Here is an 18,360-nt window from a genome sequence, read left to right as displayed (position 1 = left end):
GAATACGAGAATTACAAACTGGGTGTGATACAAGGAAAACCTAAGGACACAACTGGAATCTGATGGTAGCAGCTGGGTTTATAACACAATATAGCTGGACAAATCTGCCAAGAGTCTGACTTCTATGATTGTGAGTTCATTTCATGTCAGTTGTCCTGTCATTAATAGGAGATCCAAAGAAGTCTGGTGGAGCTTTGAACTGGCCCTCTTTGAGGAAGAGAGTCAGGGCTCTATTCAGGAGAGCAAAACCTTGCGGTCCTCAGGATACCTACCATGAGACTTTTGTACTGTACAACTGCAAGGTTCTTACAGCTAAGCGATTAACCTGGAAGAAGCTCTGTACTGACACTGATATTGTCACAAGGCTTCAGAACCTAATAGCAAAACATTTCTAGCTTGCGACTTGGTGGTCTCAAGAATGATCAAGACAAGTATCATACAAAATCATATGGGAGTTCTAAAAGTTATGATGGGAATACACTTTCAAGATTGTATCATTCATGACAATTATCAATCACTTAGCTGTAGAAGGAACCCTCCAGGATACAACACTCACTTACAATGAAGTTTGGCATGTTGTGTAATAACCTTCAGAAGGATCGAGTGGGCAATCAACTCACTTAGTCCTTCGAAATCTCCTGTAGGAGGCAGAGGGTGCAGACCATTCAGAGCCTCTTTGGCCCTAAGATACATTCCTGTATCCTGGAGAGTATCCAGGGTGGTGTTTATTCTGAGGTAAGGGAGGCCTAGGACGGATATGTCTGTCCTCCTTTCTTCTTAAAACAAGGAGAAGATGATTGCTAGGTTTCTTTGGAGCGCCCTCTACATTCTAATCAGTGCTTACATTCTAGAAAGATCATAAGACTCAGCCCTGTATCGATTATTATGCAGGATTGAGAAGACGCTATCAGCGAAAGAAGTAGTCATAGGTATTTTTCTGGATATCAAAGGAGATTTTGACAACACAAACACACAGGCAATTGTCAATGCAGTCTCAAGACATTGTATTGATGTTCAAGTATGTTACTGGATCAGAGCCCTGCTCTTACGGATAGAGTGGTTACTACCAATCTTAAAGGAGCGAGCATCAGTGCAACTGACACTGTTATTAGGAATAGTTGTCCCCAGGGTGGCGTCCTTACTCCCCTTCTATGACACCTAGTTGCAAACAACCTAGTCATGTCCTTGTACAGTAGTGATGCCTTTGCACAGAGGTATGCAGATCACATTGTGATTCTTGTGAGTGGCAAGTTCAACATAACTGTCATGGAAGTGACCAATCTAGCTCTGAATATGGTGGAAAACTTGTGTGATGGGAATTTTTCACACAATTTTTCAGGCAGAAGTCATAGCTCTGGACAACTTGTGCTCAGCGTCCAGCATAACAGGGCCTCAGCCATTCTGTGGAAGTTTTTAGAGTGAATCCTTTGGGGCTATCTGGAAATGGGTTCACGCTAAGGATGAGAGAAGGTGGAGACTTAATATGAGTCTTAAGATGAGCAAAATGGTTATACAGACGTATCAATCCATATTTGCATTTTTTTGTAGGATTTTACCATAGTCATAAAAGGGCAATTCCACGGTGTCGGACGTAAAATTCATACAGTTTTTCTTACTGTCTTTCTTAATTTATTTGCAGTTGCCAGATAATATTTCACACTTTGACTACTTTAATTGAAAGAGCTAACAATAAGGAACATTTTGATAAATGAAAGTGCTCTTAAATATTACTCACTAAGTAATAATAAAATAAATATCACTGGTGTCGGACGTAAACTGCTGAGAATGTTAGTGGTGACTTCATTTAAGATATGTTAAAAACTCTATGCATTCTTTTCACTTAGACATGCAATAAAAATTGTGTGGTGCACTAATAGATATGCTATAAAAACATGAAAATTTTAATTGGATTAATGATCTGGTTTTTTCATTAATAAAATAATAATGTTTGGTGTCGGACGTAAAATTTTTGGTGTCGGACGTAAAATGTCTGACTTAAAAAGAAGGATTTGAGATGCTAGAGAAATAAAATACACAAGATTAAACTACTAATGCAATTTTTATTAGCTAACTTAACACATGTGATAGACATTTTTAAGATGTTAAGACAAAAAAATTAATATACATTAATACTATCATTGAATTTATATTGCTCCCTAGTTCCCTCGCAAGGAATCGGAGATCCAATTTTCTTTATGACATCTTTTAATAGGTAACAAATGCAATCTCATCTTTGGGCCAGTAGTAGTGTTTGCCAGTCTTTGAAACATGCATTACTTGTACTTCCACTTCATTTTCTTCAAGCTTCACTTGTTTGACCTCACCTGGGTAGAACACATCTTCGTACTTTACTACAACCCAGTCAAAAGGCTTAATATCATTTATTTGCAGAGTAGGAACTGGCTCTCCTTCCACCATTTCATCTTCGTCACTGCTGTCTGAATCAAAAGCTTGTCCTTTTAAAATCCTTACTTTTCTCATAGAAAGGTCCTGTATTAGTCTCCCCAACTATGATGTAACGCTGGTTAGTGACAGTTGCACAGTAGTGCACAGAATGAGTATCTGGCACTAGGACTGCTGAAATACCACATCTCTTCAACTTCAGTGAAAGAATTGTGTACATCTTCTTTGGAAATGAAGGCTACCATTATATTTGGGTTTCTTTCACTTGCTATTGTAGCAAATTGGCTAGCTGTACTGACAACACAATTCTTATTAGCTTTAACATAGTTCCAGACACTCCTTTTAATGGTCCCACCAATCCCATCTACCACAACCCTTCCCATGGGAAGTTGCAAAAAAGTGCCATATGATCTTAATATTGAATTTTATTTCAAGTAAATGTAGAACAGAAAACATAAACCTATTTTTAAACTGGGCTGATGTACCATCAGAAAAAACATTTACCACTGCTATTTCGGGATATTTTGTCTTTAAATGGCTTAACAAGTAACTTGTGTAACAGAAAATTTGAGTTTTGGTATGATCCAAATCATTTGATACAATTACACAGCTTTCTCCAATGTCCTCCGACACCCACGTGTATGTTGTAAACACTGTAGCCTGGGAGTGGCTCCAATGAGCTGACTGGATTTCATTTTGATGCAACAATGTTGCATTTTCAGAAAAGTCCATTTGTATCAAAATTTCTGAGCCATTGACTGTTGACTTTAAATTATTAAAAGTTTTAGCCTGTTCTCGCTTGATCAAAGTGTGAACTAAAAAAGGGTTTTAACTGAGCTTTCAATTCATCAAAAGTCCCTTGAACAGTGCTTATAACTTCAACCTTTTGTGCTCTACCTTCAACTTTTTGCCATTGAAAATACTTTAATGGCTCATCCAAGCTGTTTTTCTGGAGCATGAAAATCTATCTTGTTTTTGCAGTTTGTTACATTTTTGAAACATACACTCTTTGGAAGTTGAATCACAAACCATGGAGTTAATAAACTCTTTAAAATTCTATTGGTAATCAGTATGGGGTTTCAAACTTGATATTAATAATCGAACATTTTCATGATATGTGCAAATGCACACATTGTGTGGAATTTTCTCAAAACACATACAGTGTTTAGGCTTTAAGTTACAGAACTTAGATTTTGCCAACAATCGTGTTGGGATATTTTTCTTTAAAATCTTAAACGCCTCTCCAAGTGACATTGTTAAGTAACGAATCTGTACATAAGATTTTACCTTTTTTTCCTTTTTCATCTTTTTTGCGCTGAATAATCCTGTCTTTCTTACCGGGGGCCTGCCAAGAAACATCATCACTGTTAAAAAATGTCACCACTGTGGCAACTGTCTCTTTCGCTTAGGCTTAGGCCATGGCATTTTGATGTGCTTATGGGGTCTTGAAGTTTTAGACCACATTCATCCACTAGACGTTTGACAACACACCTTTTCTTCCGTGGTGAATTAGGAAGACTTCTGGATGCTCTTTTAAAACAGCTTTACCTAAAGACTGCCTAGTGCTGAATGTGAGCCTTGACCTTTCTCAGGAGTCACAGGGTCCTGACCACCTTGAAGTGGTAAAGATTTTTTTTAGAGTAGTAACCCATAACACGCTGTACTTCTCTGCATTTGAAATCTTTCATTTCCTTTTCGTTGCTGATTCTTTGAATATTTGTCTATTCACTTTTTTTCTCAACCTATCTTTTTCCAAAGCAGCTGCATATTTTACTGGGGTCAGCCTTCTGTCCTTCTCTTCTGCGGGCCATCTTTTCTTTATTTTGTTAACGGCATCTGAAAAAATCCACGAAGCATTTAAGTAAAAGGTTTAAGTTTGCCTCTTTAAACTAAATACTAAAATTTTGTTAATATACTTGTGGACATAAGGTACAATTTTACTTTGAGGTTAGAAAAAGTCAAACTCTAATATAAATCTATATTATTATTTAAATATTTACTCAGTTTGATATTTTGCACAATAAAACACTAACAGAATGAATTAAGAATATGCATTTAGACTTACCTTTGTATTTGGATATTAAGTAGAAAGGAATCAGGTTGGGAGATTGAGTTGTGAGTTTCTTCTCTAACAATGAACTCATTTACTGTGTAGTAATAAAAGTAACATAACCTGAAATAGAAACAACTACCTAACATTTTACTTCTTCTTCCTTTTTCAAAGAGGAATTTTTATTTAAAAAGGTTTTAATTGGTATTAATACCCATTCAGCCTTTTCACAGTTTTTTCATGTGTCATTGTATAGAAAGATAACCGACAAATTATTAATTTAATTAAGTGTAAAACATTACATAACCAAACCTTAAGAAGTTAGAAAACCTTAGTAAAAAGGCAAGTGTAAAATATTTGTATGACCTAGCTGTTGTTAATGGTTTGTTATGGGAACCAAATGCATTAGGGTCGGACGTAAGTGTCGACGTAAAGTCAATTGTTGGAATAATATTTTACGTCCGACACCTGTCTATAAAATTATGTATGCAAGATAATTATTTTCTCAATGCATGTTGTTAAAGCACATAACAAGCTAGTTTAAAAACCAAAGTTTTCATGTATTTAAAAAAAATTTTGTAACTCAGCAGAAAAACTAAAACGTACTTTTTTGGTGTCGGACGTAAAATTAAAAGTGAGCCATATTCCAACAGATCCAAATTCTTTTTTACTTTTGGATTTTTTTTTTTATGTCAGTATACCAAAAGTTAGCTTACTTTATAAGGTTTTGAACTATAAGTGTTTCAATTTTAAAATCTCTATAATAAGTATATTTATTTCATTGTTTGTTTAGGACCGTATTTCTAATTGTTGAAAAAATTGAAATAAACTTTTGTTTAAAGCTATCATACTTAACAGCCAAACTTCATTTTGAAAATGTAGTACCAGTTTCTTATAAAGGTGTATTTGAACTTTAAAAAAATATATAGTTGCATAGGATTTTATGAAAAAAACCTTTTTTTGGTAGAGGTTGACGTTTCTGTGGAAATGCCCAAAAGGTTTAAAAATTAATTTTAAAGAATTTGATCTTACACCGTTTAGTCATGGTGGCCATTTTTGTTCAGAAAAATCCAAGGATTTTTGGCTTTGCAGATATAAGTGTTAAATTGATTATCTCTGGAATGAATTGTGCTAGAGCTTTAAAACAAACACCATTCTTTTCAAAAAGATCTCTCTACAATATTTGTTATCTTTTTTATAGCTCTAAATGCAAAGTTTTATTCCCAAAATAGCCTCTAAAGTTTCATGTTAAAAACCGAGAAATCTAACATTTTGAAAGCTCAAAAAACAAAGAATGGGTGGTTAATCATAGTTCAAATTTTTGTTCAGTTAGATAGCTTACAACATGAAATATTGTTTTAGCCTTAAAACATGTTTCCTACATTTTTTATGAATTTTTAACATCTGAAATTTTTCAAATTTGTTTGAAGCCTTATATCTCTGATGGGACATGGAACAAAAAACTGAATTTTGCACAGCATGTGCATGTATACTACTAGTAGTATACTATGTGTACTAAAGTAGTGTAGGAATTTCAACTTTGATATTTGACTAAGAACAAAGTTAAATATTTCCAAAAGTAAAGAAAAAACACATTTTTTCCAATGCTGATTTAATGCGAATTACTCGAATGAAGGTGATATTGGGTTATGTTTGATAAATTACAGGTGTGTTCTCAATACATGGATTTATATATAGTTAAATATGACTCCAAATTAAATTTAAAAACACTTTTTGACTTTAGTTCTATAGGTAAACGGCTTATAAAAAGACACTGGCGACTTTAGTTCACGCAGGACGGCGTAAATACCCCTCCACCGCTGTGATGCAAACTATGTCTTCGTTTAAAAAAAAAATACAAAGATGCAAACAAAATATTTTTTCAGCCCTAGTAGGTTGTTAACTTAGAGGTTTAAGGTATTTTTTTCTAGAATCTTCATTGTTTTAAGAAGAAGCCTATAAATTTTCATTGAGATTTAATGGTAAATAAAAAAGTTACAAATTATTTTTGAAACGTAAGCGTCCTTCATTTTGCGATACCCATAGGTTAGAATTTGCGGAAATGCAAAACTTTAAACGGTAAGAGGTAGAGTGTTAAAATTTGGCATGGTAACTTATCTTCATGGGTAGAACAAACAAGCCAAGTTTCATCAAAAATCTGAGATGGTGGGTGAGAAAGTGATTTTTCTTTGGTTGAATAGATGTGGAATGACCCTTTATCAAATACTTTGATATTATTACCATTTATTTAACTTAAAATATATCTCAAGTTGTTAATAAATTATACTAATAATGTTTTATGTAAACATAAAATATAATAAGTAAATAATTATTGAAAAATTGACGATTAAAAGAGATTGAATGTTCTTGGTGAACAGTCATAGAGTGGATTGAGTGGACTGCCTAGCACTACCACCTTTGTGATTTTTTATACTACAGGAAAATGCTCCTGTAAGGGGAAAATCCTTTCCTCCATTTTGCAAACGCGGTTGCTCACTGCTTTCCAGGCAAACTGTAACTATTATGAAATATCTCCCATATTTAGGTCTAGGTTAAAGTTGGTTTTATTATTTTTAATGCTATTGTTAAATTGCTTTTGTTATTGTAATGTGTTATTCTTGTTGTTGATGTACTATAAATTTTGTTGCGTGCGATTATTACACAATATCGAAGTTGGGTAATATACAGAATTGTTCGATAACAACAATCGAATAACAAGTGTAGGCCGCTTATTAAAGTCTTCCCTTTAAATATTATTTTGGAGGTTAACTATCTAAAGGATCGATCAGCAAACCTGAGAGCAAATTTTTATGTCTACTCCAGCCAATCATCGTAACTTCCTTATTTCATGTTTCCTCACACTAAATGTTCCATTTCTACATTAGCACACACTATATGAAATCTGAAAAATGTTTAGTGGAAATTGAAAATATTTTCTACTTGGTTAAACAATATATGAATTTCCTTTTCCTTATTTAAAATCTTTCTGGCTGAATTTATAAAAATGTAAAACTACAGAACATAGTTTGAATACTATTACACCTAAATCATCTTTCAACCAATTCAAGATACTACCTCAGCTGGTATAAATTTCCACATAGCCTAGGATTCATAAACCATTACATCATGGATGGCTAAGGGAAATTTGTTCAATAGACTATAGCATCAATATTATTATTCAACTCACTATTTTTGTGAAGATGGTTATTTCTGGAAACATATATATTAAACAAAATACTGTAAGTAATATAACTTTAAAACTCAGCACATCTTATGATAATCAGTTTACTTCCACCCAACAACCACAAAATTATTTTGTCACGGTTACGGCCAACTAAATTACGTTACATCAACTGTACAAGATTAGGTGGGGAAGAACAGCTGTAAGTACCTAATTGAAGAAATCTGGCATTTGTAATATTAGCCAGTAAATAACTGGTATTAATTATCATTATGTTTAGAACAATTTTTAGGTACTAGAGATGTTTCAAATGTGTACAGTACAATAACAACTGCAAATTATACTATACTACAAATAATTTTTATGCAAAACTGTTTATAATGTGACTGAATAATATAGTATTATTGTAGTCATAACTTTATACTCGCTCCTTTAACCCACGGTAATTTATTTATTTATTTATTTCATTTACGGCAATACACCATTTTACAAAATATCAATAATTAGCTCAGAAGAGGACTAGTAACTTAGAAGCAGCATGCAACAATAATATATACAATAATAAATTAATAACAGTACATAACAATATAAGTAACTAGGACAATAACAATGGACATAAACTATATAATACATTGTAACAATAACATAAATAATAAAATATAGATAACAGATAGATAACAGTAACGATAGCAAATATATAACATCGCAGCACTATGTGGACCCTTATTAAGTTGCTATCACAGCCAATATTCGTGCATAAAGCACGATGTGGCCCTTTAAAAGCACCACCCAGGCACTCATCACTTAGAACACACTGTCGATTTTCAGGCTCCAGTTGGTGAAGTTATAGCTGCCAGTACGTTTCTCCTGAAGTGACGAAAAGACGGATCAAAGAAGTCCACGTCAGAACACATACTGTTGCCCGTTCTCATCAGCCTCGGGATCGTACCGTGGTAAAGGTAGTTGGTATGATGGTGACGTCTGGTGAACAGTTGGGAGCTCCGTGCTTGACTACGAGGTATATGAAGGTCTATTGCCTGAAGAATGGCTGGACATTCGATCATCCCATTCAAGATCTTAAAAAGGAAAACCATATCCATTAAGGTTCTGCGAACTGACAGCGGTGGAAGGTGAAGAAAATTAGACATTGTCTCCAAATCGACATCGAGATACTGGTAACCAAGCTTCACACCAACAGTTCTGAACACACGCTTTTGAACAGATTCAAGCATTGAGATGTGTCCAACCTGGTAGGGGGACCAGACCACAGAAGAAAATTCGAGGACCGGACGGACCAGAACAGCATACAGGGTCCCGACTACAGTAGCAGAGAAACCACGACGACAGGTGCGGCATATAAGCCCTAGGATTGAGACTGCTTTACTGACGATGCTGCGAATGTGCTCACCAAAGTCCAGCGTTGATGTAAGGAGAACTCAAAACAAGGTCACGGGTTCTCGTAACTCTCTGAAGGGTGACACCATAGAGCGTATAATTGAACTGCAGGATCTCATGAGCTCTGGTGTACGACATAGTGTTGCATTTATCAGTGTTTAAGTCCATACCACTTGCTTGACACCAGTCTTGAATTCGTTGTAGATCCCTTTGAAGTTCCTGCTGATGTTGGATACTTGATATCTCAGCAAAGATCTTAACGTCATCAGCAAACAGGAGATATTGGCTCGATAAAGTAGTACCAATGTCATTGATAAACATGGAGAACAAAAAGGGTCCCAGATGTGATCCCTGGGGAACACCAGACAAAACATTAACTTGTCTGGAGAGCGTTCCTGCATACTTGACCTGAAGAGTACGCCCGTCAAGGTAGCTTCGAAACCATGCGTGTAAGGTTCCAGTTACACCAAAAGCCTCAAGTTTTTTCAGCAAATGGGAATGTCCAACTCTGTCGAAGGCCTTGCTGAAGTCCAGATAAACACAATCCACCTGTTTTCCTCTCGACAATGCAGGAAGAACAACACTAGTAAACTCCACTAAGTTGGTCGCAGTAGATCTTCCTCGCTGAAATCCGTGTTGTTCAGGGATAATCAGATTCTTAAATGTAAAAGTCATTCTGTCCAAGACCAATTTCTCAAATATTTTAGCCATAGCTGGTTGAATGACGATTGGTCTATAATTTTTCACATTAGAACGGGATCCTGATTTGTGGAGAGGTACAAGAAATCCCGATTTTAGGTTAGTAGGAAACACTCCCTGGCTTAGTAAATTGTTGAAGTGTATCGATAGATGGGGAGCCAGAACCTCTGCACACATCCTGAGAACACGCGGGGGAATCATATCTGGACCTGGGCTCTTAGAACTATCCAGACTCCTCAAAATCCCTTCCACTTCAGTGGCTGTAACATGGACAGTCGAAAGATTAAAGTTGTTGGTAAAGGAGTATTCAGGAACTGCAGCACTGGGCACTCTGTAGATGGAAGAAAAGAAATCAGCAAATAGTTCACAGATCTTGTGCGGTTCCCTAGCCACTTGATTGCCAAGATTAAGATAATTCTGAGTAGAATTATTACTTCTAAGATTCCGCACATAGCCCCAAAAAGTCCTTGGATTATTTGATAGGCCCGCCTCAACATTGGATATATAAGAAGAATAACATTCTCTTGATAATTTCTTACACTCATTGCGAGCTTCTCTAAATATTTTATAATCTTCTAAATTCATCGTTGACTTGAAACGGGAATGAAGTATTTTTTTCTTAATAACACATTCACGAAGCTGCTTTGAGAACCAGCTGGGAAAGGGGCTGTGACCAATTCTCTTGTTAGGGCAGTTTTGTAATATGATGTCCCTCAAATCTCCACAAAACTTGACAAACAGGACTTCCGCATCGATGAGAGAATTTTCAGCGGGGTACATCTGTTGAGAGATCCAATCGTTTACCCTAGCGACATTGCATCTATTAAAGTTCGGTACATAGGCCGTATGGCGGTTTTGGGGGGTATGGTCACCCGCAAGCATAAATTCGAGGGCTGGGTGAGCACTCTCTTCAACTATCAATGGGTCAATAGATGGAAACACTTGCAGTTCCGGATCAGAAGAGAATACAAGATCGAGAAATACTCCTCTGCTGTTTGAAACGTTGTTGACTTGTTATAGCTGAAGAAGGTTTGACATATCGATCAATAATTGGGCTCCGATAGGCGGAGCAAGGGCCGAGGTATCTATCCAGTTCACTGATGGTTGATTGAAATCTCCTGCTATCACGATTGAAGTGCCAGGATCAGACAACATATACACTTCCTCGACTGCATCACAAAAATGGGAATACTTGTCAGACGGTGAGCTGGGGGGTAAATATGCAGCGCCAAATATTATTTCACGATTGCAGGTTCGGGTAGACACAAACACATGCTCTACATCCATTATAGAAGAACAAATCTCAAATGAGGTGAAATCAGAATGTACAGCTATCATGACTCCCCCACCCGACTCTTTAGCACTGGTAAGAGGTGACCTATCTTTCCTGAACACAGCATAATTATAGAGACCCAACTCTGAGTTAGAGATATCTGATGATAAATTTGTTTCAGTGAGAATGATTATTTTGTACAAACTAAGATTGACAGACATTATCAGGTTCTTCAATTTTGATCTCAGACCATTTACGTTTTGATAATAAACAGTAGCTGGTGTATTGCCATTTAATCGTTTTTTGACTGCGTTTTTGTTATTTCAGGAACTCCATTTCGGTATTTTATGGTAAGATTCTTCTCACCCTTTCCTGCTCGAGCATCCAACTCCGCTCTAAGACTTTTCAAACGTTGTCTTTCACGGGGTGTTCTATCCCTTGAGATACTTATGTCTGTGAAAGCTACATCTGCCTCAGCAACCAAGTCCTTTGAGAACAATTCATTAGATCTACGTGCCTCAGCTTCTTCATGAAATATCAACTTAATGGGCCGTTGTTTATCTTTGTTTGGCTTTCCGAGTCTCAGCACCTTTATATCGTTAGTTCCAATGTCTAGGGAGACGACCTGAATCAGTTTCACCATTAGAGACTTGTCATGCGAAATCCTGGCCCGGTTGTTCGTGCTCCTATTCTCAGGGATATTGTACACCAGCACGTTGCGCGCTCTTCTTGTACGATCGTTGAGCTCTGAGATAATATCTTCTGGAATAATTTCTTTGAATTCACGATCGCCAATGCCATTTATCTTTTCTTCAATTATATCCAATCTATCTTCAGTAGATTTTAGCCGAGGTTCAAACTCATTCAGCTTCCTATGTATTTCTTTTAAGTCGTTCTTTATTTTGGCAATGCCGTCATTGACGATAGTAATCTCGTCTTTGGTAGACAGCTTAGACATGTTTTTTAGTATTTCGGAAATATGAGCGGACATAGTTTGCAGTTGGTCAACTTTGACAGAGCAATCAACTCTATCACAATACCATACTTTCTTAACATTCGTGGCAAATTCATTATAAATTGAATCAGACATACCGATGCATACTGAATGAAACCAACGCTGACACTCCTTATCACATTGGATTCCTTTCTCAGAGTCCAAGACAATTTTGAGGCAGCAAGGACACGCAGTCTCAGGGTACTCTGAAGCCATCTTGTAAAAAGCCCTTTCAATTTCATAGAACAAACACTCATGCAAGTATTATGCAATATGGATCACCAAATAAGTACAAAAAAGAAAACCAAATGCACATGCAACAATAATTATATTCAATAAGAATCATGCGTTATAGTATAGCAAGCCATGCACAAACAAAGATTGTAATGGCTGTGGATCTGCGGACAGGAGGCGTTGGGACAGTGGCCAGCAGACGACAACAGCCAGACTAGATGAAGTAAGGTTAGTAACATGCGTTGCAGTTGCAGACTACAGTTCTGGTAAAATTTGAGAAAACTAGTAAAATAAACTATGTGCTTAAAATATTAACTACTAATAAATAGGAAATTATTCGACACGAACCGTCACAACAATGCTGAAGTCTATATGTATAAGTTAAATATTGTGCACTATAAAATATCACGTTACACAGTTTTCTTCTTCTTCTTCTTCTTCTAATGAAAGCCGATTTATAAAACTCTAGACAAGTCAAACGTACAGAACACTACAATGATTTTAATTTCATTCATTACTAATTAATTATAATTAAAATATTTATAACGCAGACTATCCAACTTGGATTTAAAATATTATATATAATAGAATTTTATAATTTGTAAATAAGGATTTTAAATATAATTACGTATTACTAATATGTATATATATACCGGTACAGTTTTCTCGGGTAACTCCAGAAGTAAACCCATGAATATGAGTGTTGAAAACTTATATAGGGAAAACAACCAAGGGGTTTTGTTCACAGTTCTAGATGTGTTAGTAGCGATCAAAAAATTTAAATCAAAGAAATCTTCTGGGCCTGACTGTATTCCTACATATATAGTAAAGGGTTGTGCTAAGGTACTAAGTGATCCTTTGTGTTATTTGTTCAATCTACCTTTAACAACCTGTATTTTACGGGAGAAATAAAAGGACGCTAAGGTGGTTCCTAATTTAAATCAGGAAACGTTGAAAATATTGAGAATTGCCGTCCGATTTCGTTATTAAATACATTCTTTAAGACATTTGAATCTCTTCTCCATAACTATATTTTTTATAACGTAAATTTTACTGGTTTCAGGGTCAAAATTCTGATTTTTACAGTCAGAACAAAATAAAAGCTACAATTATGACAATTATTCAGTTCAGAGGCTATAGGTATATTATTATTTTAGTAAAATTTCACTTTGATTTCTTTTTAGCTACATGGTTTATAAAAAAACATTCTTTGCACATAGGTACTCCACACTGGCTACATTTAGTAGAAATATTTTTGGCATTTTGTTGTGCCAATCTTCGTCCAAACTCACGGGATTTCTTCTTATAACACGATGGACATCTGATGCGTTTGTTGTTTGCAACCAACAAGTGAGGTAATGGTTCCGGGTGGCCTACTTCTGGACTGGGTGTATAAATGCACATTTTTACTATGTCTTCCTTGAAAGTGGTAATGGAACAATTATTTTTAGTTACAGTCTTATAAATGAACCATGCATTCAAAATGGAAACATTCAGAAGTAGGTCAAAGGCCACTTTTCTGTACCATTTTACTGTTTTTCTTAGTACGATCTATGTACGATTTACCTGCATTGTAGTCCATAACTGCTACAGGTTTGTGATACTGTTTATTGCGCACTGTGACTGTTCTCATTTTATCAACATGTTTGGTTGTTATCATGAGGACATCACGCTTGTCTTTCTATTTAAGTATGACTACATCCTTATCGTTTTTCTGAGCTGATATCTCACCTTTTTTTAGTTTGCATTTTACTACAACAGGTGCATTATTTTTTCGGTCTTTCCTCAGGGTTCCTACTAAGTGGGTGTTTCGATTATTTAGGGCTTCTGCTAATTGTACACTATTGTACCAATTATCAGCATATAAAGTTCTTCCACAGTCCAGATAAGGTGCCATAAGCTCCATTACTACATGTTCTGAAACGGGATGACCTACAATTGAATTTTTTCCAGCGTACACTTTGTACTGTAGCGTATAACAGTCTTTAGTATAAAGTTTAAAAATGTTGACACCGTATCGGTGCGATTTATTTTTGAGGTATTGTCGAAATATCTCTCTTCCGAGAAAAGGTACGATGCTTTCATCAATGCATACACTTTTTCATCTGTGCAATATTTCATGTACCGATCACCGCCGCAGCTCAGGTCCGGGTCTAAAGGTGAGCCTGTTCCATTATCTGGCGGAGCTGATAAGCAAAGGTCCGAGCGCTCCTTATCTGTGACGTCCGACCCCGGCCGCTCTACAACACCAACAATGCCTGCCACCGGGACCGACAAGGCCGCCAGAGTTGACGCGACTGTCATCGACGACCTCGTCGGCAAGCATCTTTTTTCTGGTGACGTCTTCGGCCGGCTCGTGACCCGCATCAGCCACGAGCTGAAGAGTGTCGTCGAGGAGGCTGTGCGGGTGGCGCTGGCGTCCGTCAGCGATGAGGTGGCGAGGCTCCGGGAGCAGGTGGGAACCTTGACCTAGCGGCTAGAGGAGATGGACGACCGGCTGCAGGGGCGCTGTGACGAGCTGGAGCAGTTCCAGCGACGCCAGACCCTCCGCATCTTCGGGGTGGAGGAGACGACGTGGGAGAACACTGACCGCATCGTTGTGGAGCTCTGCAGGGACAAGCTCGGTGTGGACCTGCCTGCCTCCGCCATCTGCAGGTCGCACCGAGTTGGCAGCCAGCCCAAGCCCGGGCCCGACGGCAGGAAGAGGCATTATCCTATTATCGTCCGCTTCATCAGTTACCGAGACCGGCGGACGATCTACAACACGAAGAAGAAGCTGAAGGGCACGGGCATCACGGTGCGGGAGGACCTGACGGCGCGGCGACTGGAGGTGCTGAAGAGGGTGACGGCGCAACACGGGGTCCGCAATACCTGGACCCAGGACGGCAGGGTGCTGTGGCTGGGCAGCGACGGCAGCAAGGGAGTGGCGACCCGGCTCTGCGACCTCCAACCCGCTAACTGATTAAGTAAAGCATTTATTTTACCATTTTCAGTTCTTCAATTTAGGTAACAATTTTTTGCCGTTTTTAATTCACTACCATTTTATTTGTTTTTCTGTACTGAATATAGATTTAATAATGTTCATTAACTAAATTTTCGTTGAATTTCTTTTCTCTTTTTCTCTACTTACATTTATAATACTAATGATTATTATAATGAGAGCCTGCAAGCTTGCATGCATATTTAAATGCATTATGTATATTATTGGAGTAGTAATAATTCCAATTAATTTTAAGTTTATATTAAATGATAAGGTATTATTTTTACTTTGTTATGGTTTGCGCGCGCGCGCGTGTGTGTGTGTGTGTGTGTGTGTGTGTGTGAATGTTCTGACCGCAATGTCACTGTCGCGTGTACCGCCGGCCCTCGCTGCCAGCAGTATCGCGCCTCTGCTCGCTCCCTACAACAACTTCCTCAAGGCAGCCCACGTTAACGCACAATCACTGTCATATTGACGAATTTCGTCCATTTTTGAGCCAGTACATACCGACATTATCTTGGTCTCTGAGACTTGGCTAAAACCAACCACAAGCGACAAGAATGTTAATTTAGCTGGCTACAACATTTTCAGGAACGACCGTCTACACAAACGTGGTGGTAGAGTCGCAGTTTATGTCAAGTCTCAGTTTCCTACTTCCATCTTATTCTTATCTGATACATCTAGAGAGGGACGGCCTGAATTTATGGTTTTGGACGCCAGTGTTAATGGGATGCAGTGTTTTGGTCGGTGCATGTTACAGGGCCCCCAATATCGGTCACCTTGTCGAATTTGAACACACACTCATCGATCTTATGGCTCGTTACAGTCATGTCATTGTCATGGGCGATCTTAACTCCGATTTGTTAGAGCCTACCACATATGAAAAAACCTTTTTGACCACAATGTTTCAGTCATGTAACATGTCTCCGCTACCACTTCAGGCCACTCACCACACTGCTAAAACCGACACGTGGCTTGACATCATGGCTGTTTCTGACCCGACCACGGACAATTTCCTGCCCCTGGACTTTCAAAGCATGATCTCATTTTTTGTGCCTATAAACCCAAAAATAAGCCCAATATAATCAAATAGCGCAAATACAGGGGCATAGATCATGCATCACTTCTCACAGATGCTGCTGCTTTACCCTGGCATGAAGTAGACGAAATGCCAATAATGTAGACGAAATGGTTACCAAATTTAATGCTTTTCTTACTAATTTATTTGATAAACATGTCCCAATCAAAACTAAAAGAGTAACCAAAGCCCCCTCTCCATGGATGAATGATTTTGATAAGAAATTTGCAAAAGCAAAGGGATTCCGCCTTCAGAAAAGCTAAACGTTCTAAATCCACTCAAGATTGGGAGGCCTATAAGCGTCTTATGAATCACACGCAGCATCAAATCCGTAACGCCAAAGTTAGATTTTAGCACACAACACTTTTAGAACCTCACCTAGATTTTCAGAAATCTAGGTTTTTTTATCCTAGATAGCGGATTTTATGGTGTAACATGGATAGTGCTATCGTTAAAATAAGTTACCTGGTTGGATGAATAACCTATTGGACATTTGTTGCATGCGACTTTTATCGCCTTTGAACCGTGAGTTAAATGTGCCATTTGTTTCATACCTGTCTTAACGAACAATTTAAGTCTGGACACTTCTTTCTACTCGATTAGCATGTTTAATCAATGAATAACATCAATCTCCATTTCACCTGTCTTGTCAATAACCTGCGTCACTCACCTGTGTCAACTGCATAGAGTATCAAAAGATTGACCTACGCAAATATTTTGCCACAGCCTTCTAGATTTTGTCACCATTATTCACATAAGCACTATACGTCATTGTTTATTCATCATTATTACACAATGTCACCCACCTGCCCTGTTTGTGTGAGGCTGTTCCTTGATACAGAGGTGGGTTTAGGCTGCGATGGTCCCTATAAACGTTGGTTTTTATCGGGCATGCGTTAAAGTATCTAAAGCCGAATATAACCGCTTAAGTGGTGATAACAACATTGATTGGTTCTGTTCTCGGACTGATTGCACCTCATTCCCGGCTGCTCCTGTTACCCAGCTCAGCGCACAAATGGTTACTGTCATCGCGAAGCTGGATGAGCTCATCGGTAAAGTCAACCAGATTGAGAGTATTTCTAGGGATGTAGCTGAGATTAAATCTGAGGTGTCTGCTATCAAGACCTGCATGGCTCTACTTGAGCCTCGCGTGGCAGATCTCGAAACAAAGGCCATCTCTCAAGAAACCAGATTATGTAAACTGGAAAGTCACCCTCCCTCTGCGGAATCGTATGTGGACTCGGCTATTGAGGAAATGAATGAGAGGACCCTTCGTGCTAAAAATGTCATGGTGTTTGGCCTTAGCGAGAGTAAGAAAGGGTCTGTGCAGAACAATATCTTGGACGACAAGACAAGATTTCAGTCTATAGTTGCAGCTATCGATCCTGGTATTGATGTCCATAAATTCAAATTCTTCCGAGTGGGCAAAACTTCTGGCATCAAACCTCGTCCCATCAAGGTTGTCGTCGGGCACGAGGCTATTGTTAACAAAATTACTAGGGCTGCCACCAAAGATATAATGTCGTGACTGGGCGATGACTTTTCCAAAGTATCTGTTGGACGTGATAGAACCAAGAACGAAGCAGTGCGTCTCAAGCACCTTAGAGCTGAGTTGGCTCGTCGATCAGACTCGGGTGAAAGTAACCTCACAATTAAGTACATCAACGGCAGTCCCAAGATTGTACAGACAAAAAACGGATAATCTCCAACGGCACTACACAACTCAATTTACTCTATCAAAACGTCAATGGAATTCGATTTAAGTTAGGTTCTCTGCAAGCTGTCATCCCTATTTGTTTATATAATGTTGTTATCTTTACCGAAACAAACTTGAACTCATCTATTTCATCATCGGAGATTGGCTTTGATGACTTTATTGTCTATCGCAAGGACCGCTCAGCCCTTGCCAGCGGTAAACAGGGTGGTGGTGGCATCCTGATAGCTGTTAACAGGACTATTCATTCTTCTGAGATCATGCAGCCTGATCTACCGGTTGAGACTCTGTGTGTACTTGTCAGACTTAACCCCTTGTTGAAGATTCTGATCTGTGCTGATTACATACCTCCACGGTCT

The 18,360-nt window shown here is 38.0% G+C and overlaps 2 protein-coding genes across 3 annotated transcripts in view; both read right to left on the bottom strand.

Moving 5' to 3' along the window:
- The window catches only part of LOC124354303 (rho GTPase-activating protein 17-like), a 97,594-nt gene extending 89,797 nt beyond the window's left edge, over nucleotides 1-7,797 (bottom strand). For both annotated transcript variants that reach the window (XM_046804649.1, XM_046804650.1), the window contains exon 1: nucleotides 7,641-7,797. The gene's annotated coding sequence lies outside the window, so the exon portion shown is untranslated. The remainder of the gene's footprint in view (nucleotides 1-7,640) is intronic.
- On the bottom strand, nucleotides 553-11,959 carry LOC124355712. Its single transcript, XM_046806871.1, has 4 exons — nucleotides 11,368-11,959; nucleotides 9,043-9,988; nucleotides 2,278-2,434; nucleotides 553-702 (listed from the first exon to the last, which is right to left on the bottom strand). Exons 1-4 carry the CDS (start codon nucleotides 11,957-11,959, stop codon nucleotides 553-555), a joined length of 1,845 nt encoding a protein of 614 aa, XP_046662827.1.
- Nucleotides 11,960-18,360: the final 6,401 nt, after the last annotated feature.

Source organism: Homalodisca vitripennis, chromosome 2 (genome assembly GCF_021130785.1).
Source record: "Homalodisca vitripennis isolate AUS2020 chromosome 2, UT_GWSS_2.1, whole genome shotgun sequence".
NCBI lineage: Eukaryota > Metazoa > Arthropoda > Insecta > Hemiptera > Cicadellidae > Homalodisca > Homalodisca vitripennis.
Note: the sequence above shows the minus strand (reverse complement) of the source record. Positions and strands in the feature narration are given on the sequence as shown.

What these genes read in the sequence shown, in the direction of transcription:
- LOC124355712 (XM_046806871.1), bottom strand. Translation starts at nt 11,959, where the DNA reads ATGTCTAAGCTGTCTACCAAAGACGAGATTACTATCGTCAATGACGGC. An exon ending in GGATGCTCGAGCAGGAAAGG is followed by an intron (nt 9,989 to 11,367) that starts GTGAGAAGAATC and finishes TCCATGTTACAG; the next exon opens with CCACTGAAGTGGAAGGGATT. An exon ending in AAAATGAAGTGGAAGTACAA is followed by an intron (nt 703 to 2,277) that starts GTAATGCATGTT and finishes GATACTCTCCAG; the next exon opens with GATACAGGAATGTATCTTAG.